The following is a 25,446-nucleotide window of genomic DNA, read 5'->3' on the forward strand; positions in this document are numbered from 1 at the left end:
GCCTAAATAATCCAGACAGGAAACTATTCAAAATAAATTAGGAGACATGATTTTTCTAAAGTGTATTACTCATATATATTTTTTCTCTTGTTTAAATATGTGTTTTACGTGTTTCATGAGTCATTGTTTTGAATTGTGATGATAAAAACATAATCCACTCATTTAAACAGATAAGCGAAATGATGTGCCCAACTGAGAGACTGTATTTTGTTTCAGTTGGGTATTGAGAGACCCAATCCATGAAATCTTTTTCTCTACGCCAGAGATTTTGTGGTTTCCTGAAGAGTGATTGCCGAAATGCCCTTAACTGCAATCAGTACAAAATGGTTAAACGTACTGATGCATCGAAATCTGTAATCATATTGTTTGTAAGTGATGATTAACCAATCTGGCTTTGAAGTAAGTGAGAAGAATGCGCTATGCTGGGAGATGTGATTTTAGTTAATTAATACCGGGTTTAGTTAATTATATGCTCGCCTGGCTGGCCGAGTGATAAGCGTATCCGCTCTCCAGTCAAAAGGCTGCTGGTTCGAATGCCACCGTGGGCATGCATATTTGTGATTGTCTGTGAAATTACTAGTGGTGGTGGTAGGCGGTAGATAGTGTTGGCATAGTAGCGGTTTGTGGTAGTTGGTGGAAGAGTGTATGGACTCCCTGCAGGAGTCACATAAAAATAATAATATTTCTTTATTTTTGTATTAATTTGATTTGTTAATTTTATAGTAAAAATTCATTTTCGAGGTGCTAATAATATCCCCTAGAACTAGTTTTGTCATTTCTTTTAAAATTAAATTAAATACATTCTTATACATATATATTAGGGTTACCAAGTAATTTTATAAACTTGATTATTTTACTCCTAATCCCAAGTAAGCAAACAGTTAAGTTTACACCTGAAACGTAGTTCAAGTCTAAAGGTGGTGCAACACCAGGGCAACTCATTGTAAAGGTGGGTAAAGCTCTGATCACTATTCTTAGTATTTTCCATAATGTAAAGCACATCTCACTAAGAGATGTATACTGCAAAATATTATGGGCGGGCTCACTACCAGGACCGGTTTCAATCGTTTTTGAGGTCTCCTCAGTGAGTAGCTAGACCCTAAATAACATGGTTGACAATTGACAATTGACATTTATGTCTTTAGGGGTAAAGCAAGATGCTTTTAATATTCCCCACTATCTGTAGTGGTTACAGTGAGGGTAAAATTTATGAACAATTTGCTTGCCCTGAATGAGCATGGAGATTATTCATCGCTATAGGAGGCTAATATAACTTTTGGTCTTCTATATTTGAATATGTCCGTTGTCTCGTAATGTGCAGCTTGCTGAACCAAATCGTTGGGATGTGTGGACGTCTTTAGGAAAAACATGGATGCTAAGGATTGTAGAAAAGAGAAAATATAGGGAATATTTGTGTCTCTATGGAGTTGATTGTTTCTAACATACCACGGGGCGTTCAGAATCATTCTCAAGCACTTGTTCTGCACTCGCTGTATTTTGATAATGTTAGCATTAGAAGTGTGGCTCCAGGCCGGAGAGGCATAGGTGATTATAGGACGAATCGTCGTCTGGTATAGTTGCAATTTGATTCTGTTGCTGAGCTTGCTATTTCTGTTAATTAGCAGATAGATCTGAACTATGGCTTTAGATGCCTTTGCGCACGTAGACTTGATGTGTTGGTTGAAAGATAGCTTTTTGTCGAGAATTACACCCAGGTAATTTGTTTCTGTCTGCCAGGGAATTTTAGTATTGAATAGTAACACATCTCCTGCAGGGGACGTTGGCCTTTTTGAGAAAAGAACGGCTGAGCTTTTCAGGAGGTTGACTTCCAGTCTCCTTGAAGAACCAGCCCCCCAGCTTTAGAACGTTTTCTTGAAGTTTACTGTTAATGAAATGGGGCCTGAGAGATCTGGGTAGTATTGCCGTATCGTCTGCATACGGGGTCAAAATGGAAGTCATCGGATTGTGCGGGATGTCTGACATGTATACAGAAAACAGAAGTGGAGCCAGTAGAGATCCCTGCGGCACTCCAGCAAAGATATGGCGCTTGGACGATGTACAACCGTTGATTTTCACTTGCACTGATCTATTCTGAAGATATGAATGGATTAGATGAACCATTTTTAGTGATGTACCGGCCGAGATAAGTTTGTGCAGGAGACCAAAATGCCAGGTTTTGTCAAATGCTTTGGAGAGGTCTAGGAAAACAGCTCCCGTACACTGGCGCCAGTTATAGATGGTGGTGATGTATTCGACAATTCTGTGGATTTGCTGAGTAGTACTATGGTGTTGCCGAAAAACAAACTATTCTTTACGGAGGATGTTTAGGTCATTTACTGAGGTTTGGAGTCGTGAGAGGATGACCTTCTCTGCAACCTTACCCAGATTAGAGATAAGACTGATTGGACGATAATTTTGCGGTAGGTGTGGGTCTTTGCCTGGCTTATGAATAGAGATTACATCAGCCAGTTTCCAGGTGGAAGGAAAATAGTGAAATCTTAAGATTGCATTTATTATACTGGTCAGGTGCACTACAGTTTTCCGAGGCAGCAGCTTGATCACCCTGTTTGAGATGCCATCTGGTCCAGGAGATTTATTGTTCTTAAGTTTTTTAATAATATCATATAATTCAACAGGTGATGTGGGTGCAATATGGTCAGCGCGGGTATCTGGGAGATTTAAAGCGTGTCTGCCCTGTCTGTGGATTTTGTACAAGTGATTGAAATCTAAGTTGTTATAAGAGGGTTTGCACTGCTCTTCAAGATACTGTAGTATGGCTTCTGCCTTATCTACATCTGTGTGAACTAAGCCCTGGTTTGAGATTATGGGGGGAGGGAACTGTTGTTATTTCTGATGTTTCTCAGTAACCCCCAGATAGAGGATCAATAGGAGAGATAGAGGATAACGTTTTATCCGAAACTTGGTTTCTATGAGTTTTAAATGCATCTCTAACTGCCCCATTTATTCTGTTTAGAGCTGTTTTATCTTGTAGTGCACGGGTGTTACGGAATCTTTTCCTAGCTCTGTTTTTGTCTCTGATCAAGTTCATGATGTCTTCAGGCAAACGATCTGGCTTGTGGGCAGATTTGTAGGAGGTAGCTACCTTTATAGCAGAATTAATTTGTTGTGTGAGATTTGTAACTGCAGTTTTTACTTCTTCTTTTGTGCGTATGTGAGGAACAGGTCCAATATAATCTTTGGGTGCTGCTGACAGTCTTTCCCATGCAATTTAGGAGTGAGAAGGAGGACATAGGTATTCTTGATTTCCCAGCTGTAGTAGAATTGGATTGTGATCGAATGATAGTTCATCCATAGATATGATGCTGTATTGAAATTTAATATCCTGCAGGATAGCTATATCCAGGATGTCAGCAGTGCCGAACGTTCTGAGATAAGTTGGTTCGGTGGGGTCTGCCACAACAGTGTTGCTTGATCCTAAGTAATTGGAAAGGATGCAACCATTCTTGATTGTGGTTGTACAATTCCACGCAGGATGCTTGGAATTCAGATACCCGGCAATAATGTTGGGCTCTCTGATGCATAAGATGGCATTTAGGTTAGAGTGAGGTAGAGATTTTTGGGGAGGGTTGTAAGCTGAGTAGATTTTCAGTTTTCCAGTGGAGCTGGTGAGTACTTCCAAGCCTGTGATCTCGAGGCTAGTGGTTGAAGGATTGCTCATAGAGTGGTGCTTAATGTTGTTTTTAATGAAGATGACAGTGCCGCCGCCTCTGTAGAGTAGTCTGTCGTTTCTGTATAGGTGATAGCCCCTGATTGTAGGATTGTCTGAGGGTCTTAAATGAGTTTTACTGATTAAAATAACATCTGGTTGATACCTATAAGTGAAATCTCGGAGTTCCAGAATTTTGTTTTTGAGGCCATTTGCGTTCCAAGCAACTATCTGAAGAGATGCTGGAATGAGTTTGTTACTATTCATTTATGAGAGCTCTGAGGATGACCAGCGTTTCACGAAGAAATCTTTTAGTGGAAGTTTCAGTAGGGTTTGATAGGCTGAAATTTTGTAGCATGTTTGCTAGTGAGGCCGTAATAACAGCTGTTAGATTTTTAGGTGCTGTTGGTTGATTTTGTTCCGGTATTGGTCTATTTGTACGGATCATCACATCGGCATAACTTCTTGTTTGCTTTTGGTTGTCTCTATTTTTGGAGGTCTCTGACTGTGGTCGCTGAGTCTTCGGTTTTGATACCTGGACATCTGTTGTTCTGATACTGTAGGAGGAGGAGGGCCGATTGACTGCCTCCATCCGTCTGTTCTTTGGGTGCTGAGTACATCCTTTGTAGTTCGCAGGATGAGGGCCACGCAGTTGGCACATTTGGCAGAGATGGTCCTCGACTTTGTGCAGGTATTGGTTGGGTGACTGTCCCCACATTTCAAACATCTATATTCTGCTCTACAAAGATTCTGGGCATGGCCAAACTTCTGGCACCTGTGGCACTGCCCAGTAGATGATCTTTTCCGGAGTGGTTCTGGTGTGACGATGAGACCACAAACTGTTTTTAAGTTGTAGATATCCTTGTATATTTTATGAATCTCAACTAGAACTAATGCCATGGGAGTCTTGTCTGCTTTGTACATTCTGCTGACCTTGACTGGAGGAAGATCCTGAAAATTCAGGTCAGCAGTTATTTCTGCTGTGTCAGTATCTTCACAGATACCACGAAGGACCACTTTTAAGATTTTTTCGGAACTGAGCGCAAAGGTATGATACTCGATGCCCCTGTCATCCAGTTCTTTGGTCAACCTTCTATAATCTGTCACTGTTGCTGCCTGAATCTTTATTCCTTCATCCATGTTTTTGGCCTTAATGAAACCAATGTGCAGATTGGACATTGTGGATCTTAAAGCTGCCAACTTCTTCTTTTCTCTAAGGATGATCGGAGGCACCTTTTCTTTGGGAGAAATAGCAGCGTCCGAACCCTGAGAATCCTGTTCCATTTCATTATTGTCATTGTGTGGGTCATCTGTTGTTCTTCGCTTTTTGCGTGCTTGCACTTCTACAAAGTCCGAAGGAGTAGAAGGCACTGAATCTGACTACCTTCTGCGATAACGTCTGTGACACTTTCCGGGGGAATGTGTTGTACAGTTTCAATTTTCTCGGACAATTGTTAAGTAGTTCACCTAGTCTTATAAATTCTTTATATTCCTCCTCGAATATTATCTCATTTAGCTTTTCCATAACTATCAATGTGAAGTATCTATCTATCTAAATAATAAATTTTTAAAAAAAATCACGCTTACCGTGCAGTTGTAGTCTTACCGGCACTGCTACAGGACTCTGTACTGTTTTGGTAAGAGCACTGAATCAAAAATTGCATGATATTCAAGACACATATTATAATAAAAGCACCACAATTCCAAAACTGACCGAGCAGTGGACATCACTATCGCGCTCCAAGAGCCAAGAGCCATACCAAGGTTGAACTTTGAACTTTGAACTTAATTGGTTGATGGACTGAGTCCTTGACTTTTTATCCCTTAATCTGGATTTAGATTGTGGGTGATGAGATTATTTTGGGTAATTTACCCGCTCATTGTGAGCATTGAGGCTGTATCAGATTTCTCTTGCGATGGAGGATTTCGGTTTTTTATGTTTGAAACGATCTGATGGCTCGTAGTCCGCTGCCTGTCGAACTAGCTGATTTGGGTGATTATCCTTGATTGTGAAGAATTTCTCCTCAATGCTTGTCATGTAGGTCTTAATATCTGGAAGATTGGCTTCTTGATGTAACTGGATGTTTCTGATGAACCATGGGGAATTAAATGCCATTCTTAGGCATTTATTCTGTATTATCTGAAGTCTGTCGATGTTGCTTTTAGTCGTGTGACCCCAGGTTGGAGAGGTGTAAGTTAGTTCCGATCTGATTACCGATTTGAAAAGGAGCATTTTGTTGCTCATGTTTAGAAAGCTTCTATTCAAAAGTCGATATAGCTGTGCTATGGTCTGACTTGCCTTGGTGGCGACACTATCCATATATGACCTCCCAGATATTTGGTAGAACTGCGCCAAGGGATGATTTTACCAAACATTTGTATGCTTGTATTCGGTTCTGCTTTACGTCTGGTGAAAAGTACTGCAGAGCTTTTGTTTGGATTAATTGCGATACGCCACTTGGTGTACCAATCCTCCAAATCATTGACTGCTCTCTGTAGTTTGATTGTGGCCAGGTGTGGACGGAGGGACCTGGCTATAATGATTGTGTCATCGGCATAAAGAGCGGTGATAGCTGGGGACAGTTTGGGGAGATCTGCCATGTATATGGAGAAGAGTAGGGGAGATAGCAGAGAGCCTTGAGGGATTCCGGCCGTGATTCTCCTCTCTGTGGATCTGATACCGTTGAGTTTTATTTTAAATTTTCTGTTATTTAGATATGATTTGATAAGTAGAACTAATGGTAATGGAAAACCAACTTTTTGTAGTTTAAAAATTAGTCCGTGATGCCACACTCTATCAAATGCCTGAGTGATGTCCAGGAATACTGCGCCAGAGTGTTGGTGCCATTCATACCCTTGGGTTATATGTTCGATAACTCTGTAAATTTGTAGCGTTGTGGAGTGATATTTCGTAAAGCCGAATTGTTCATCTTGAATGACATGGTTGATATCTGTTGCCTCTTGAACCCGTGTGAGAATAGCACGTTCGGCTATTTTACCTATGCATGAAAGAAGGCTGATTGGTCTGTAATTTTTAGGAAACTGTGTATATTTTCCAGGTTTGGGAATTAGGAAAACGTCAGCAATTTTCCATCGCTCTGGGAAATAATTTAGCCATTTAGCCGGAGGATGACATTAACGATGGATACCAGATACATAACCCCTTTGCAGGGAAGTAACTTGAGTACCTTGTTTGTTATTCCATCTGGACCCGGAGCCTTTTTGTTATTTAGTTTTCTTAAAATCTCATATATTTCTGTTAGTGACACGGATTTGTTATTGAGTTATTTTCCGCACTTGGCTGTGAATTTTACTTATGAAATTTATATCTGTACTGATATAATTGGGGCTGCATTGTTTTTCTAAACTGTCAGCAAATTATTCAGCTTTTTCCTCGTCTTTGTAGACAACATTAGATTCACCTTAGATTAGAGGAAATGTAAAACGCTTTGAACGGAGTGATTTCATCATTTTCCATATTGATTAATCCTGTGTGTTTAATTGGTGAATTTTGTTATTCCAAAGTTGGTTACGGTGGTCGTTTAGGGCGTATTGAACCTGGTTTGTTGCTCTATTGACTGCTTGTTCATCAGCTGGGTTCATTGTTCTCTGATATTGTCTTCTTAATCTGTTTTTCTCTTGGATAAGACGTTTTATATCCTCTGGGAGCTTATTTGATGGTGTACATTTGGTTATATTTTTTGGTTATATTTGTTACCTGTGTTATAGCTGTCAGTAGTTGTTTTTCAAGAGTTTTCACTGCTTTTTCTACATCTTCGGCAGATGTTATATGTATGCGGTATTGAACCAAGGTTTTCCTGGAAGGTTGAGGGAAGTCCATACCAAGGTTTTAGTAATACAAAGCCTTATTAACTTTACCTATGCAAATTGCTAAAAGGTGTTTTTATTTTGAATAATCTCTGGAGGAGATATAGATGTAAATAAGTTTTTTACCTTGGGAATAATGTATATTAGGGTTACCAAGTAATTTTATAAACTTTACCCATCAGAACTTTACCCACCTTTACAATGAGTTGCCCTGGTGTTGCACCGCCTTTAGACTTGAACTACGTTTCAGGCGCAAACTTAACTGTTTGCTTACTTGGGATTAGGAGTAAAATAACCAAGTTTAAAAAATTACTTGGTAACCCTAATATACATTATTCCCAAGGTAAAAAAAAAACTTATTTACATCTATATCTCCTCCAGAGATTATTCAAAATGAAAACACCTTTTAGCAACTTGCGTAGGGAAAGTTGATAAGGCTCTGTATTACTAAAACCTTGGTATTGGTATTTAGGGTCTAGCTACTCACTAAGGGGACCTCAAAAAAGGTTGAAACCGGTGGAGGCTCCGTGAGGCTCTGCTTGGGGATAGGAGTTTGCCTGTCTCTGAGTGGGGCCACTGTTGAGATTATAGCTCTGCTTGGTAGTGGGGTGAGCCTGCCACTGGGTAGAGCAAATACTGAGAGGTTTTTCTCGGTGACTGGGTGAGCCTGTCATTGACTGGAACAACGCAGATTTGGGCGATCTTTCGGGATTGTCTAATTTTTAGAGCCCGTTTCACTTTTACATTCAAAAAAGGTTGAAACCGGTCTGGGTAGTGAGCCCACACATAATTTATTGCAGTATACATCTCTTAGTGAGATGTGCTTTACATTATGGAAAATACTAAGAATAGTGATCAGAACTTTACCCACATTTACAATGAGTTGCCATGGTGTTGCACCACCTTTAAACTTGAACTACGTTTCAGGCGCAAACTTAACTGTTTGCTTACTTGGGATTAGGAGTAAAATAACCAAGTTTATAATAAAATTACTTGGTAACCCTAATATACATTATTCCCAAGGTAAAAAAACTTATTTACATATATATATATATGTTTATTTATTATTTTTTTTAAAGAATTGATTGACATAAACCGAGAGTAAAGGAAAAAAGGTTTAATGGTATCACACGACTAGTTGTGATCACATACTGGATCTCACGAGATGCTATACGCACGCACTCAAACAACAATGTGGCCAACGAAAGAACAGCTTTGAATACGTTAACTACAACGTTTTCATGGTAAATATGTACAGTGACTTTCCTGTACTGTTCAGAGTTTTTATCTTCAATTTTTAATGTTACTTTTTGTATAAAAACATCTGAAGAAGGCTGTAAAAAGCCGAAACTAGTCGTGTGATACCATTAAACCTTTTTCCTTTACTCTCGGTTTATGTCATTCAATTCTTTAAAAAAAAAAAAAAATATATATATATATATATATATATATATATATCCACCACATCCACCGAGCCTGTGTAGCTCGGTGGATGTGGCATTTGCGCACCACAGCGCTTGACCACACGAAGGAAGACTTCGATTCAAATCCAGTCGGCAACTAGAAGAAATTTTTCTAAGCCTTTTTTCGACCACGTTCCGAGTTACTCGATCTCTGGTACGGACAAGCCAGTTTATCGTCCCGTAACCTGAAGAAAATCGACCGTAGAACCCACATTATTTTAGACATTAAATATATTCTGTTAGGGTTAGGGCCTACGAGATGGCGGCACGTGTAGAGTCGTCTCTCTTCACTGCATGTCGCTTAATGCTTTAAGCCAGCTGTCCCTGATTGTCTACTAGTGGTGATTGAACTACCCACTAAGTCTTCAAAAGTTATACAGGGCTAAAACGGCACTTACTTCTGATATGGGAATAAAAGCCGTTAGCTGATTTATTTATTTTTTTTTTATGAAATCTTACTGAAACTATGACTCCCAGATATGAAATTTATTTCATTTTATTTTGATTTTTAAACTTTATTTGCTTTCCATCCTGCACAGAATTTGTTGCAGATAGCCATAACATTATCTAATAAGATGTTTGATGTCAATTCAGTAAACTTACCCCTCAAAACAGTGAGCAGCTGAACACACCCATTGGGCATTCATCAAAGTCCCTCCGCATTCGTGGCCATTGGGTTCAATTGCTCTCTCCTGAAGATCCACTTGCCAAGGCAGGCTACCATATATTGCCTCTTCTCCACCAACAACACGATCCCACCCAGCGTCTGGTTGTATCTCTGGAACCCCACATTGTGTCTGGGGAAGTGGTCCTCCTGTGAAGAAGAGTAAAAATACAGATATGGGTTTCTCACTAAAACTAGAATTGCTATAGTATAGTTGCTAAATAACAATTATTTATCATAAGCCAGCTTTTCTTCAATATTAGTAAGACTTTCTGGACCAACTTATCTAATTTCATGACTGCAGTGTTTTCAGAAGACAACAGAAAACCAACATTTATGCTGTTGGTATGAAGTCCCTTCTGTACACAAATTCATCAGTAGCCCAATTAATATCTGCGAGAGGACAAAGTTTAACCCTTTCTAGTCCACATGGAGCACTTCATGTACTTAATCCTTTAATGATTCACTTCCTTCAGTTATTCTTGGCCAGATGGCTGCATTATGAGTTTAATTTTCTCATACTCTATCTTATGCTGCATCTTCGTCTTTGAGTGCCATCTCCTATCGGAGGTCGGCGACCACCTTGGCAAATTTTGAGCGATTCTCAGCTACTCTGAGCAGTCTCTCAGAGTTCATACCAGTCCACTGTCTGATGTCTGCCAGCCAAGATTTTCTTCGTCTTCCTTGTCCTCTTCTTCCATTTATCTTCCCTTTTATAATCATTACTTTGCTGCATACGAGAAGAAAATTTGCACGTAGCATAGCTCTGGTAAATCTGAGTCTGCTGCTGATTTTTCATAGCTAGAATTTAAATTTCCACAGAGTTCAGGTTTTTTATATACAGACTAGAACTTGTGAAAACCTTGTGGTTCGTGTGATGCTTTCTTGATAGCAGGAAGAGAACAGCATTCTTACTCTACTATGTTCTTACTTTCTTACTCATGCACTATGTAGCCACTTTATTAGGAACAGCATTTAATAACAAGTGGGATCCCCGTTCGCCTCTTAAGAGTGGCTTGTATTCTCTTTCATTGATTCAACTTTCTGGAACGTTTAACCACGTTGTCGCAAATCGTTCCATATTGGACGGTGGCGCATGTTGCTGCTATGAACTGCTCATTTCCACGCCATCTTGTAGATAAAACTTAAAGTGTGCCAGAGAACATTCCCCACACCACTACTCCTCCCTTCCCACACGAGGCTGAGTTGTTACTACTTGGCAGGAAGGGTCTATCGCCTTGCGTTTTTGATGCCATATTTCTGGTTCTATAATCAGCATGATTTAGTACAAACCATGACTCATTAGATCAGGCGACATTTTTACAGTTGACAGCCGTCCAGTTGATGATCACGTGCCTACTAAAGCTGCATTTTCTTGTTTTTAGCAGCATTGGAACCAGGTATAATTGTGTGCTTCTATACTACGTCCGTCGCGGCGTGCGACTAACTGTGCCCCCAGAGATCACCCATGCTCTAACACCAGGATTGTTATAACAGTCAAAGTGGCTTATATATATATATATATATATATATATATATATATATATATATATATATATATATATATATATATATATATATATATATATATATATATATATATATATATATACAGGGTGTTCGGGATAAATTTGACAGTTTCGTAAGGAAAAAGAAAATCTTCTTTGTATCTATTAAATTTAATGAATTGACAAAAAAACATTACAGGCAGAGTTAATTACAATACTATCAACAAGATTTACTCAAAATAACCACCATTAGCATCGATCACAGCTTCAATTCTGCTTCGGAACCTCGAACAAGCTGATGCTACAGTCTCCCTGGGAAGGGCCGCAAAAACTGTTTTAATTTTATCCATTAACTGGGCTTTTGTATTACTGGAAGTGCGATTGGTGTCTTTTTCAACTGCGCCCCATACAAAATAATCCATAGGGTTAAGGTCTGGGGAGTTTGGAGGCCAAACATTTGGACTGGTGAAGTCGTAGAAATTTTCAGACAACCATTTTTGACTTTTCCCAGAGGTGTGGCAAGGGGCCGAATCCTGCTGCCATACATACGGCCTACCATTGGCTACCCTTGTTATCCAGGGCTTGACTACAGTTAGCAACTCCACGAACAAAGCCCGAATTCCAATGCCAGGGTTCTTCAACACCTGTTCCTGCAGATTTGCGAGGAATTCTGCTGTACGAACGCAATCAGATCTTCTGCTAGGGATCTTTCTTCTTGCTACATCCTCGTAGTCACCATTGCAAGTCTCTAGTTCATGCCTGATTGTTTTTACTGTATTCAGGGAGCATTGGGCAGCAGTCGTAATATCCTTATTTTGATGGCGGGCACGAATCATCATGATACAAGTTATTCTCTTCCATGATTCAGGTGGGTTCCAGCTATCCATCCTTTCTGACATCTTGTATATGAATGAAGAAGGGTCCAAACTTTTAAATGAAGAGAAGTGTGTGTTAATAGATGTAACTTACGGAAAAATATAATTAATTATAAATATGTCAAATTTATCCCGAACACCCTGTATATATATATATTATATATATATATATATATATATATATATATATATATATATATATATTGTTACACCTGGTATCTTGAGAATATAATATTCTCAGTTATCATGGTGTAACATGAAAAATAAATAACATAAATAAAAACCCCTGCATAAGAAAATAAATTAATTGAATAAAATATTCTTGCATCCAGTATAAAATGAGTAAAATGTAAAGGTTTATTGTTAAGTTAAAATAGCAAAAGAAAGGAATGTATTAACATGTATTATGACTAAACAAGGAATTTGTATTAAATAAGTAGCTAACTAAGAATTAATATAGTAATGCGATTAAGAATGAAAGAGTTAAGTGCATGAGTAGAAAAGAATGAGTCATGAAATACGCTATGTGAGAGGCTACAGATTAAGCATTAAGTAGAATTCTGAGAAAAGGTTTGAAAGGGGGTTAAGATAGAGGCTAACAAGAGAAATAACGGAATATCGCTTAGGGCCTATACCCGGATTGTAACTCGTTACGAGTTGCCGATCAAAATGACGTATGGTGGCAAAGTGCTACCCAATTGGTAGACAGACGAAAAACAAGTAGGAGGCGGGAGAAAGAAGTAAGAAAGGGCACCGTTAGGAGAGCAGCTATAAAAGGGTTGGTAACCCCCCTCGTGGCATTGGGTTTTTTGACTTTTTGGAGAAGACGTTTGGATAGTCAAGGTGGCTTTAGGCCTTTTTGCCTTTTGCGAGAGGAGAAGAAACGTTTGGATAGTCGCGGTTATTTTAGTTTGGTTTTCTAGTGGATTTCACGGTGTTCCTGAGTGGAGAGATATGGCTTATATCCTCATGCCACAACAAGGAAACGAAGGTGAGCGGGAAAGCTATTCCCGTATTCCTATGTAGAAAGCGAAATATGCCATAGAGTCATAGGAAGCTGTGAAGATATTGATGTCCTCGTTTCGGATATTACAGCCGACCGCGCAGATGTTTATATAGCCCTGAATTGCAAGAAGTTATAGCAAGCAAGTACGTTCAGTAGAAGGTAAAGGCCCGTAAGTGAAGCTAAAGAAAGGTATTGTGATTTTTATCTTATGTTAACTAGAAGTTGTTTGTGATAGGTACCATTGTCATAATACGGAACTGTTAAAGTGATTAGGGAGAAATTATAATAGGACTTTAGAATTTGATAGAGAGTGTTAAAAGTAAGCTAGCTAGTGTTCATGGTTTGTGAATAATTAATTGTCCTAAGAATCTTGAGTGCCTACTGTGATGTAAAGGGAAGTTAATGACATAGTTGTGTGTTAATGAAGTGAAAGGTTTTGTTAATTTTGAGTTTGATTAGTGTGAATTGAGTAATTAAGTAGCCTGAGGAATTTGAATGCCTAATGTAACGTGTAAAAAATCGGAATTCTCATAAGTATGTGCTAGAGTAGTAAATGATTTTGTTAGTGTACTTGAAATTGAATAATCTAATAGTGTGTAGTAATCCAATTTGTCCATGTTAAGTGATTCTATGTTTTGAATTGTTGTGACGGCATGATCGAAGTAACCATTTAACAAATCATAGCCCAACTACTTGTATTAAGCTGATTTTAGTGTGTAAGTAATTTGGTTAAGTATTTTGATATGTACCATATTTAGAGAAATAATAAACCTTTTGTTTAATGATAAAAAAAAGTTGTCTGATATTGCTAATCCAATGCACCGCTTAGAAACATTCGAGCCTAATCACGCGGGGAATTAATGTTAAGAAACGGGAAGTCTAAGGAATTAATGTTGAGTAACAAGAATTAGTGTTACGACTGCAATAGTTACACTTTCAGATATTTGAGTTCTTTCTCTCTGTTTATGTATATAATATCCTAAATTAAATATCCCAAAGGGCACAGTATAAATACAAATACTAGGGGTACTACGGGGAGCAAGTGACGCAGATATTAGTAGAAAATTTGGTGATATCTTGAAAATAGAAGTTAGAAGCATATAGACAAAGGCAATTTGTAAGATAAGAACTAAAAAATAATAAGTTAGAACAAACATCGTAAGTTGGGACATAACAATATATATATATATATATATAAGGACTATGATGTCGTTTCCATCAATGAGAAAGCCAAGACATCTGGAGTTTTCAGCTAAGATGTGGAATTACAGAGCTCGGAATTCTCCTGTGTGCTAGAAGACAGTAGTGCCAGGAGGAAGGGTGTCGGTGTTGTATGGAAACGGTCAAGGCTTGTTTGAAGGCAATGGACTACATACCCATGAAGATAAATCTAGCGGGAATTAATGGGATGAGTTTGTTGCGAGTCAAAGGAAGAATGGATGCGGATGGTAGGGTGAGATTATTGAAATAGAAGGAATAGTTGAATTACTCAGTGATCACTTTGCAAAAGCAAGCATATTATCTTGATGGAGATTCTGCAATATCAGATGTGACAAGGATTGATGTGAAACGAAGAGAGACGTAGTGCTGAATAAGGTGATACACAACCTTGATGTCGAGGCGTTTAACATATTATCGGAAATGATATCACAGATGTGGTAAACAATTGACAGTACTTTTAACTAGATTGCTTAATTTGATTATCAGCTCCAGCAGGATCCCTACGGGAAAATAGAAGACAGGTACAAAATTATCGACAAATCTACAACTCAGAAGTGGTTAATGACAAAATTTAGTAATGGGTGTACTTGAATAGTATGCTGTACGGGGGACAGAACATAACATAAAAGCATTGGTAAACTGTTGAATAAAAGCACATTGATTCTCTTTCACGATTATGATTAACAAATTCCAGCTGTTTGGAGCAGGGGGGGGATAGTGTAAACATGAGGAACATAACGTTTTTTTAACTATAATAGAATTTAAAAAGAAAGTGCTTAGTTTCATTGGTGTTTTTTACTTCATTAGTCGATTATTGCTTGCCTCGTTATTGGAGCATAACCAGGCTAGATTTGATGCATTTACACAGAAACTCTTAACAGCTGCTGATGATAAATAAAAAATACGCCGCGCGCGCGCGTGTGTGTGTGTGAAAATCGAAAAAATTCCTCACCACATCTGGCTTCATCGCTTCCATCGCCACATTGATCTAATCCGTCACATCTGGCACTTAAGGGAACACAGTTTCTGTTTTGGCACTCTATTTCATCAAAGTTGCACAGACCTGCAAAATATTAAAATAATAAATGACTGCTTGGTCCCTTCCGAGGAAACTAGTTATAACCTTTTAAAAATAACACGAGTTTAAAAAACGGATAAAAATGTTGATCAATATGACATAGCATGCTCATTTTTGTTTAGGAGCACGGTAAAAAGTGATGGTCTATGTGTGAGCGTAAATTAGGATATCATAAGATACGACTCTGTCAATAACAAGAATCAGCGTCAAATTATTTCCAGTTCATTAGCTACCGTCTTTGTTCGCCGAGTGGTTTGCGTATCCGCTCTCCAGCCAAAAACCTACCGTTTCGAATCCCGCCGTGGGCATGGATGTTTCTCAGTGAAAATACTAGTGATGGTGGTCGGCGATAGCTGGCGTTGGTGTAGATGATGATGGTAGTTGCGGTTGGTGGATTGGTGGAGAGGGAAAGTTGTAGAGTAGGTACCCTCCCTCGATGAGTCTTTGGACTCCCTGGAGGTCTTGTGTAATAATAAAATAATAATAATATACTTAGCAAATGAACAAAACCTTTATATGTTCTGAAGGTGTTCTTTCCTTACTGAACAGAATCATCCCTTAAGAAAGATTTGTAAAGTTCGGAATGTTGCTTGCTCGCCAATACTATAACACGGAGTCTAGATAACCACCCCACAATTGAAGACTGTACTCAATAATACATCGCACGCTGTACTGTAGAATTAGCAATATATCATTTCGTCTTAGGATGAAGTGAATATCTATAAAACTTCTGAAAATGAATGGAATGACAAAGAGTTTCTTCAGTTAAGAGCAGATACATCGATGCCATCTTATAATGACGTCTGCTTGAATCTAGACGCAAGCAATCACGAAGATGCGACCTTAATAAGAAACTAGTTGATCTCTGACTCTCTTTCGAAGAACCGGGAAATTCAAGTACATCATACAACAACATAACTTTCTGTTCACTCTATCATTACATACCCTCCCTACGTATATCCCTAGGTTAATGGCATAAATATTTTTAAAGTACCCTATGGTAGCTTACAAAACATATGCGTAGGCGCGTGTGACATAATATTGTACCACTAGAATAAAATACTTGGCTGGTCTGAAAAGTTCTCGGTCTCCACCATATGGCAACACTATTCAACATTTTTATATCTCAATTGGTACATCTCTTATAAGAATCCATGTGAAATTGCAAGTCATTCTATCAAGTAGTTTGTTTTATACAGCTGTCTGAAGCAAAAGTGTTGTCTGTATCCCTTGAAATGTTTAAAATTGAGTATTGTGCGGTTATAAAATTCTTTGTAAAAGAAGGTTTAACGATACCAGAAATTCATTCGAAGTTCATAAAGATTTTTCGGTACTCTTCTCCTTCGTTTTCGACAATTAAGAAATGGGCTGCAGAGTTTAAACGTGGCAGTAACAGCCTTGACGGTGATCCACGTGAAGGACGTCCAAAGAGTGTAACAATACCAGAAATCATTGATGAAATGCACGATATGGTTTTGGATGATGGCGAGTCAGTGTGCGTGAAATTGCTGAGACTATATTCATTTCAAAGGAACGTGCAGGATATATTTTGCATGAAGAATTGCATATGAAAAAGTTTCTCTGAAAGTGCTTGGAACGTTTTAACAATAAGAAAACTGATTTTGTGAGTCGATTTATTACTATAGATGAGACTTGGATTCACCATTCACCATGCTGTTTCAGTTCTGATGTGAATCAGAACCGAAACAGCAGTCAAAACAGTGGACAGAAGCCGGTTGTTCAGCGTCAAAGAAGATGAATTCGGTTCCATCAGCAGGAAAGGTCATGGCATCGGTGTTTTGGGATGGTAAAGGCATTTTGATTATAAATTATCCTGAAAAGGATAAAACAATGACCAGGGAATATTATTCCAATCTTTTAACCAGAATAAATGAAAATTTTCTTGAGTTAATACCAGGTTTGCCGAAGAAAAAAATCATCCTTCATCAGGGCAATGCACCTGCCCACAAAGGTGTTTTGGCAATGGGAAAATTAAGGGATCTGCAATATGAATTGTTGGAATATCCACCCTATTCCCCAAATTTGGCTCCTATTGACTTCTATCTCTTCCTAAAACTAAAAGCTGTATTTTGCAGATCTTACTGAAAACCACTAAATGGACGGGACAATGGCTCTGGAATAAATGTATTAGTCTTAAGGGAGATCATGTTTAAAAATAAAAATAATTTTGAAATTATAAATTTTTTTCATTGTTAGGCTGAGAATGTTTCACACCACTAACGTATATATGTCATAATCAACAGAGTGTCTTGCTGAATTGTTCATAATGAGAACCAAATGCACCGATGAAATAGTACACAATGTACTCAAGTAGTCCTGCTACAAAATATAATTACAGAGTTGGTGAACTAACTCTCAGGTGTTCGTGGAAGCAATAGGAGAAAATCAACAGGGAAAAAAATATGACACAAATGCACGAAAGAAATATGAATGCAGAAGCGGATGTTTTACGCGAACTGAAAGTGTTCGAATTTAGGCGAGCAACTATGAAGGGAAAATTGACAACGATTGCAACAGACCTCCGAAGTGTTTAAGCACCTGTTGACACACGTTTCCCTTTGAAACGGACTTCAGAAATTTTGCTGATATCCTTGGCGATAATCAGAGGCATTTCGCATAAGACATTGAGAGAGTAATTCTGAAAATCTTTACGTGTATCTCAGTAAGTAAGAGAAACTTCACCTACAGGAGTACAGATGGTGACAATAGTAGAAAACTGCAATTGGTGCAACGAACCAATTTACTGATCCATAATGATTATATAGCCGGTCCTTGGAGATGACCACATTAGAGTTTGGATCCATCGCATGTTAAGACTCAAACAAGCGGCTGATCTTTTACGATATGATATGGAGTGCTTTTGATGCAGGAGGAGGAAGGACAATGTGATGAAGAGCCTCATGATGGCACTGTAATACGGTAGTTAAAATTTCAATCCGATTATGTAAAGCAAATCATGTCAACACTATTGCACAGAAGACGGAATATTGCAAGAAGGCAAAGTCATTACCGTCAAGGAAAAAAAAAATTCAGAAGTTTTTAGATAACATTACAGTTTCGACTTGTATCTTAGCCAGCACAATCTCCTGATCTGAACTCAGTTAAATATGTGGGATATTACTATAAAGTATGTAAGACTGCCAACTTTAATCCTTCTCTTTCCGATGTATTGTTGCAACATTGCTTGGATAAAGTGCGATTGATTCTTGGCTGTGTAAAAGAAGTTTTATTCAGATGCAATCTTGGATTCCTGCGTAGACACTTGCTGGGTGTTCGAATCCTTCGGTGATACCATCCGTGCCGCCGAAGGATTCGAAAACCACTAAAGTGAATTCAGTTTGTGAGAAAGCCATTCTCAACAATTCAGCACTCAGAAATGAATCTAAAAGTAATAGTTTAAAGAAATTAATGTTACCTAGCAATTAATTCAGTTAATAAAAATTGTATACACTGCATTTCGGAATGTACGAACATTACATGTTCAAAATAAATAAACAGAATAAAATAAAAATGACACAGAAAAGGTAAAAACACATTTGTTTCACTTCCATGTAGTCCGTTTGCAGTCCCTGGGTGTTGGTATTCATTCATTCAAACAACACTCTCAAAGTTATAAATTTTAAGTTGGAAGTATTAAGTGAATAATAATTATTAATTATCCAGTAAATTTTTTGATTACCTTTTGTTGCCTCTTCCACCCTCATATGAAAACCACGACTGTTTTCCACATAATCGGTGCTAAATTGAATGTCTACGTAACTACTGTTGATGACTATTGGCCTCGCTTCAACACTTCCACAGAATTTAAGATAGGGATGTCCAAGCATGGTAATCATCAAATAATCAGCTTCGCAACTATTTGATGCTTCCATGTCAATGGTCAAAAACGATACTTTTAGCATCTAGGGAAAGCAAAAACAACAAAATATCTTTTTGTATTTTCCTAGAGTTATATTTGTTTTTAAAAAAATTATATTTTTTATCACTTGCTGGTATCAAGCCATAAAACAACGATTTAAGATGACTTTTGGTACATCACTGCAAATATCAACTAAGTGTACTGTGTGGAAATGGACAAAGAGTGTTTTTGGAGAAAAAGAAAAGTTAAGCATAAGTTAGCCCAAGAAGAAAAATTCGATCTTGGATGGAGATTTCATATTATCAAAGTTCGGGAGGAATAGAGTGTGATATTCTTGAGAGAAATAAGACAAGTGTACACTCAATGGACAAAACATTAGAGATAGATAGTGTGGGAAGTAGAAACTAGGATTCCCCCGCGCAGAGTGAAATATGTTTCAAACCGAATTTGGACTGTAAATAGGCAGACATCTTGACTTCCCAAGAGTATATCGCAATTGATAAGCATGGGTAAATGTGACGATCTTAGCGACTTTCATTGTGGATGTATTATCGGAGCAAGACATCGCTCAATTGGGAAGAAACTAGAGTTCTCTAGGGCAAACTTATAAAGGGTTTACCTCGAGTATACCAGCGCCCAGCGAGCAAGTAGTGGCCGACTACGTGCCATTGATGTCACGTAGACTCATCAGGCTCGTATAGACCAGCCCCTTGGCAACGGCAGCACAAATAATTTCAATGTTAGAGGTCCAACAGTGTCAGCGAGCGAATGGTACAGTGTACTTTGCATACCATGGGCTACGGGAGCGGACGCCTTAATCGTATGCCACTTGAGATCATTAAAATTGGACCTCTTCAGATTGGGCTATAGTCGTGTAATCTGATGAATCCTGTTATTAGTTATACCGAGCTGACAGGAGGCTTTCGGTGTGGCGCCGACAACATGAAGCCATGACCACATCGTGGCAGGTCGGTTCTGTTCAAGGAGGTGGTAGCTTAGTGATGGTTTGAGGAGCCTTCTCATGTGACAAATTAGGGTCCTAATTGTTCTATAGAGTCCCGTAAACGCTGCGAGCTATCAGAATGAGCTGGCTGATAACCTACACATCTTCATGGCCTTCGCGCATCCTACATCTAATGGTCTGTTTCAGCAGGAAAGAGCGCTGCGCCGCCTCACCCGGCCGCAACCATCCAGGCATGGCTCGAGGAACACTCATCTGAGTTTGGGACCATCTAGTTTCCCCTCCCCAATGTCCCCTGATTTAAATCCGATCGAATCTCTCTGTAATGACGTAGAACGAGACATCAGATCCATGTATCCGGTACCGAGGTCTAAGGCGCAGTTGTAAACAATGCTGCAACAGACATGACTGGAATTACCTCTGGTGGATTGAATGCCTCTGCGAGTACAGGCTGTTATTGTTTCCTACACAACAAAAGGAGGATCGGCACACTATTAGGTAGGCATCTCTAATGTTTTGTCCACTGAGTGTATTTTGGTTGCATTAGAGTTTACAAAGCTGTCTTTATGCTAATGGCGTAAAGCAACGAGATGAGGGTTTAACATATTGTTAATGGAAGATTTTGAAACTTGGAACGTTTGATCACTGTTAGTAGTGGAGGTGGCTAATCAATTGAAGAAGAAGAATGGGGTGTGCAGTTATCTCTAAAACTATATAGTGATTTAAGGGTATTCATTTAGCAGGAAGAATACAGTAAGGAAAAATACATAGCCCTGCAGTACTGCGGAATTCGTAAGGAAATCTGAAGAGAGCACACTATCAACCATGACACACACAGTGAAGAATCAGAGGCAATTTAATTGCAAAGGATAGAAGGCGCACCATTCCATAGAAGCTTACCATATCCTTTGGTAAGCATCTGTATCAGACCTAATAGCATGCAAGTAAAATGTCATGGACGATCAAAAACGTTTCTCCAGACCTCTTCATAGCTACTAAATATGTTTAGCTTGTTCATTAAAAGGAGGCGACTTAACAAAAATAAATTTTAGAAATAGTCTGGTTTATATAGTGCGCATAGAATTTAAAATATGTATTCTTTAGCATGCTTAGCAGTAAAAAACTGACAATTTCTGCTTTTTCTGTATTAATTTTGGTTTGCTTTTGCGCTGGCATTAAATATAAATTTATAACAATAGTAACTATCAGGAGCATATGAAAATGATAGAATAACCTGTTACATAGTGAAAAACTACAAACATCGCCTTTTTTCATTTGGATCTTCATTATGTTTTTTTTTTCCTTTTTTTCTGTTAAGCCCATAAATAAAAGGTTGGTTGATCAACCTATAGTACAGTGATGGCGAACCTTTTTACCCAGGTGTGTCAAACATCTTTTTTTTTTTAAATATTGACGTTGTTGATGTGCCACTTGCATACATGCATTATAAATGTAACTACATAATCATTGATAGTGACTTATACATATCATATTAAGCTATTTATTTAATAGGACATTGATTCGAATCTATGAATTCATATTATACAATTAATTTAATAAACTGAAATTACAAACTTACATTACATTTAATGACTTTTCTGCTGCTGAGTGCTGGTAGAAAGTTGCTTTATAGAAGGGCTATAGTGTGTACATTTTAATGCTACACAGGCAGCGCTCGAATCATTGCTCAATCTATTTCTCCCTTTCGATTTGATATTATTTAAGGCAGAAAATAGAGTTTCATAAGAGTATATTAGAAGAGAAAATTGTTAGAAGAGCTTTAGCAAAGATTTTAAGAGCATGAATGTTTTCGGGAAGCTTTCGGAGCTTTTCTGGTGAAGGTGAGGTATTCGTTGTTATATAGAATTTGTAGGGTACCCCCCTACCAGAAACTCGACTTTTTCGTCCGAAACAAGCAAACTTGAAGTCAAGAATATTTATAGAAAAAGAGCTGGGCACCTCATCCTGGCGTTGTTTCGAAATCTATTGCTTAGAATTTCACAATCTGAATTTTTACACGAGGGTATCATGCAGATGTTCCCGCTCAAGTTCTTCTAATTCATTTCTAAGAGCATTAAACTTTCTTTTCCAGATAGGATTACACTGGAAGTTGGCTAGTTGCGTTTCAAGATCTTTTCAACCCAACCACTCAAAGCCATCTAATTTAAGATCCATGAATTCTGTTTCATCAGGATACTTTATGAATTGGATTGTTTGTTCCAACATTCGAAACTGCTCAAATCTAGAAGAAAACTGCTCAGTTACTGACTTTAGAACATCGATAGATTTGTTGATATATTATTCACGATTTTTGGGGCTGGTTTCGTTAAAAAAAATTTTTACTCTTGGGAAATACTCAAAATTGTTACTTTCTTAATCACGTTGAAATATTTTGAGTTTATTCTCAAAGTCGAAACCTACCTTCGCCTTAACTGAGAGCGATCTTACACGATTTATCGCAGTTTTTTCATCAGAATACCAATATTTTTCAACATCCAAGGTGAGTCACCTGAAACCCTCAAGTGTGTCAGTGCTGATACATGTGTCATAGGTTTGCCATCACTGCTATAGTACGTTAGTACCGTATAGTTAATGGGTTGGGAAAGGAGAACTTGTTTACATTTGATTTAGAAGAATGTATACACCGTATTGTATTCCTCGGGAAACACAACAGATGGGATGACTGTTCCACAATACAGCAATTGCAGTGATGAAGGAGGAGGAAAAGAAATCTGTTCTGTGGGTTTCAAGGTGTACTGTAAAGGGATGTTGAGCAGTAGCAGCTGCACGTGTTCCAACGAGCTTAGCACTACAGGGTGTTCGGGATAAATTTGACATATTTATAATTAATTATATTTTTCCGTAAGTTACATGTATTAACACACACTTCTCTTCATTTAAAAGTTTGGACCCTTCTTCATTCATATACAAGATGTCAGAAAGGATGGATAGCTGGAACCCACCTGAATCATGGAAGAGAATAACTTGTATCATGATGATTCGTGCCCGCCATCAAAATAAGGATATTACGACTGCTGCCCAATGCTCCCTGAATACAGTAAAAACAATCAGGCATGAACTAGAGACTTGCAATGGTGACTACGAGGATGTAGCAAGAAGAAAGATCCCTAGCAGACGATCTGATTGCGTTCGTACAGCAGAATTCCTCGCAAATCTGCAGGAACAGGTGTTGAAGAACCCTGGCATTGGAATTCGGGCTTTGTTCGTGGAGTTGCTAACTGTAGTCAAGCCCTGGATAACAAGGGTAGCCAATGGTAGGCCGTATGTATGGCAGCAGGATTCGGCCCCTTGCCACACCTCTGGGAAAAGTCAAAAATGGTTGTCTGAAAATTTCTACGACTTCACCAGTCCAAATGTTTGGCCTCCAAACTCCCCAGACCTTAACCCCATGGATTATTTTGTATGGGGCGCAGTTGAAAAAGACACCAATCGCACTTCCAGTAATACAAAAGCCCAGTTAATGGATAAAATTAAAACAGTTTTTGCGGCCCTTCCCAGGGAGACTGTAGCATCAGCTTGTTCGAGGTTCCGAAGCAGAATTGAAGCTGTGATCGATGCTAATGGTGGTTATTTTGAGTAAATCTTGTTGATAGTATTGTAATTAACTCTGCCTGTAATGTTTTTTTGTCAATTCATTAAATTTAATAGATACAAAGAAGATTTTCTTTTTCCTTACGAAACTGTCAAATTTATCCCGAACACCCTGTATATGGGGGAACTATTGATGTTATTACAGATGTACATTTCCCATGGAAATATTTGTAGAATACACATAGTGTGGAATACAAATGTCTGTGCGAAAGTGGGAGAAGTGAATTGGTAAGAGATGGGTCATTAATAAGTCTTATTGCTCTCCTCTGTATTGAATCGAGAATTTTGAGGGAGATTTTAGGTGCCCTACCCCATATGTGAGAGCAGTATTCAATAGCTGAGCGGATTTTCGATTTGTGTAAAGTTAACAACTGTTCAGGGGTGAAGTAACTTCTTGTGCCAAATGCAGTGGTTGTGATGTGTTTATGCCAGGAGAGGTTTGATGTGATGGGTAATTCCAAGAAGAGAAATCTCAAATTGGTTGGAAATTTGGTGTTGTCAAAAATAATACTGGGAGAAAATGGTTCCTTTTTATGACAGATAAGACAAAACTGGGTTTTATTGGCATTGGAGTTGATGAGGTTATCTGAACACAATTGTAGGATGACTTGGAGATCCGAATTGAGGGAGGTGGTGGTTGATGTTCCATAGTCCTGACCTGTAGTTGAGTTGCGTAGATTGAGTTTTACAATGAAAAAGCCGAATGCAATGTGCTGTCATCTGCAAAACTGTGTATTGGATTGGAGGTAAAATGAAGTAGATCATTGATATATAGCAGGAAGAGGGTTGGTGAGAGGACAGAACCTTGTAGAACCCTGTCGTTAGTTGAATGGTGGGAAGATAAGTAACCTACCACCACCACATATAGCGGAGGTCCAGAGAGAAAACTGACAATCCAACTACAGAGGTCCTGTGACAGACCAAATGATGGAAGTTTGCGTAGTAAGCTTTTTTGCCAGACCTGGTCAAAATCTTTGGAGATATCAAGTACAACCTCTTGAGATTCGTCAAACCTCTCCATGGCATTTGTCCAGAGATGCGACACATGTGAGAACCATGGAAACAAACATCCTGCATACTACTCTGACCTGCTATTCCCTAACTAAACCCTGGTTCTCCAAAAGATATGCGAAGGCGTTAAAAATGAAAAACACAGTCATACCACAACTGGCTCAAATCAAGAACTCCATCATCCTTTACAGCTTATACTCAAGCCCGAAATAGATGAAAACATACAATCTATGCTTCCAAAACAGAGTTTGAAAGAGCAAAAAAGGAGAAATTTAGCAGACTATCCAAACTGTAGCCGAGCCTTTTGGTCAAAGCAATTGGCCGAAACTTATGCCCAACACTATTCCCGTCTCTATCATACCCAGATGGCTCCATCGCATCATCACCCACAGAAATAGCCAATCTCCGGGTTACACTTTTCTTACAATACATGCATAACTGACAATGGTAAATGCCCCCAACCATTCCAGATGCATATCATACAATGCTCCTATATCCTTTTGCGAGAAAGAGATCAGAAAATACTTTCCAAAGTAGACACAAAAAAGTCTCCTGGCCCTGATGCCATTCCTCCAGTTGTTCTGAAAATATGTGCACCAAAACGGACTCCTATTCTATGACGCTTCTCTATACTCTGTTACTCCACTGGTACCCACAGCCTCGAAATTGGCC

At 38.5% G+C, this 25,446-nt stretch overlaps 1 protein-coding gene across 1 annotated transcript in view; it reads right to left on the reverse strand.

Annotated features, from left to right (window-relative positions):
- The window catches only part of LOC150099470 (chymotrypsin B-like), a 73,429-nt gene that overhangs the window by 34,099 nt on the left and 13,884 nt on the right, over window positions 1-25,446 (reverse strand). Inside the window, exons 3-5 of the mRNA XM_090404416.1 lie at window positions 19,011-19,233; window positions 15,185-15,295; window positions 9,562-9,772 (exon numbers count right to left, since the gene is read on the reverse strand). Coding sequence (XP_090260542.1) covers window positions 9,562-9,772; window positions 15,185-15,295; window positions 19,011-19,233 — 545 coding nt within the window. The remainder of the gene's footprint in view (window positions 1-9,561; window positions 9,773-15,184; window positions 15,296-19,010; window positions 19,234-25,446) is intronic.

Source organism: Typopeltis vanoorti, chromosome 14 (genome assembly GCF_054136105.1).
Source record: "Typopeltis vanoorti isolate ZY-2024b chromosome 14, IOZ_Tvanoo_1.0, whole genome shotgun sequence".
Taxonomy (NCBI): Eukaryota; Metazoa; Arthropoda; class Arachnida; order Uropygi; family Thelyphonidae; genus Typopeltis; species Typopeltis vanoorti.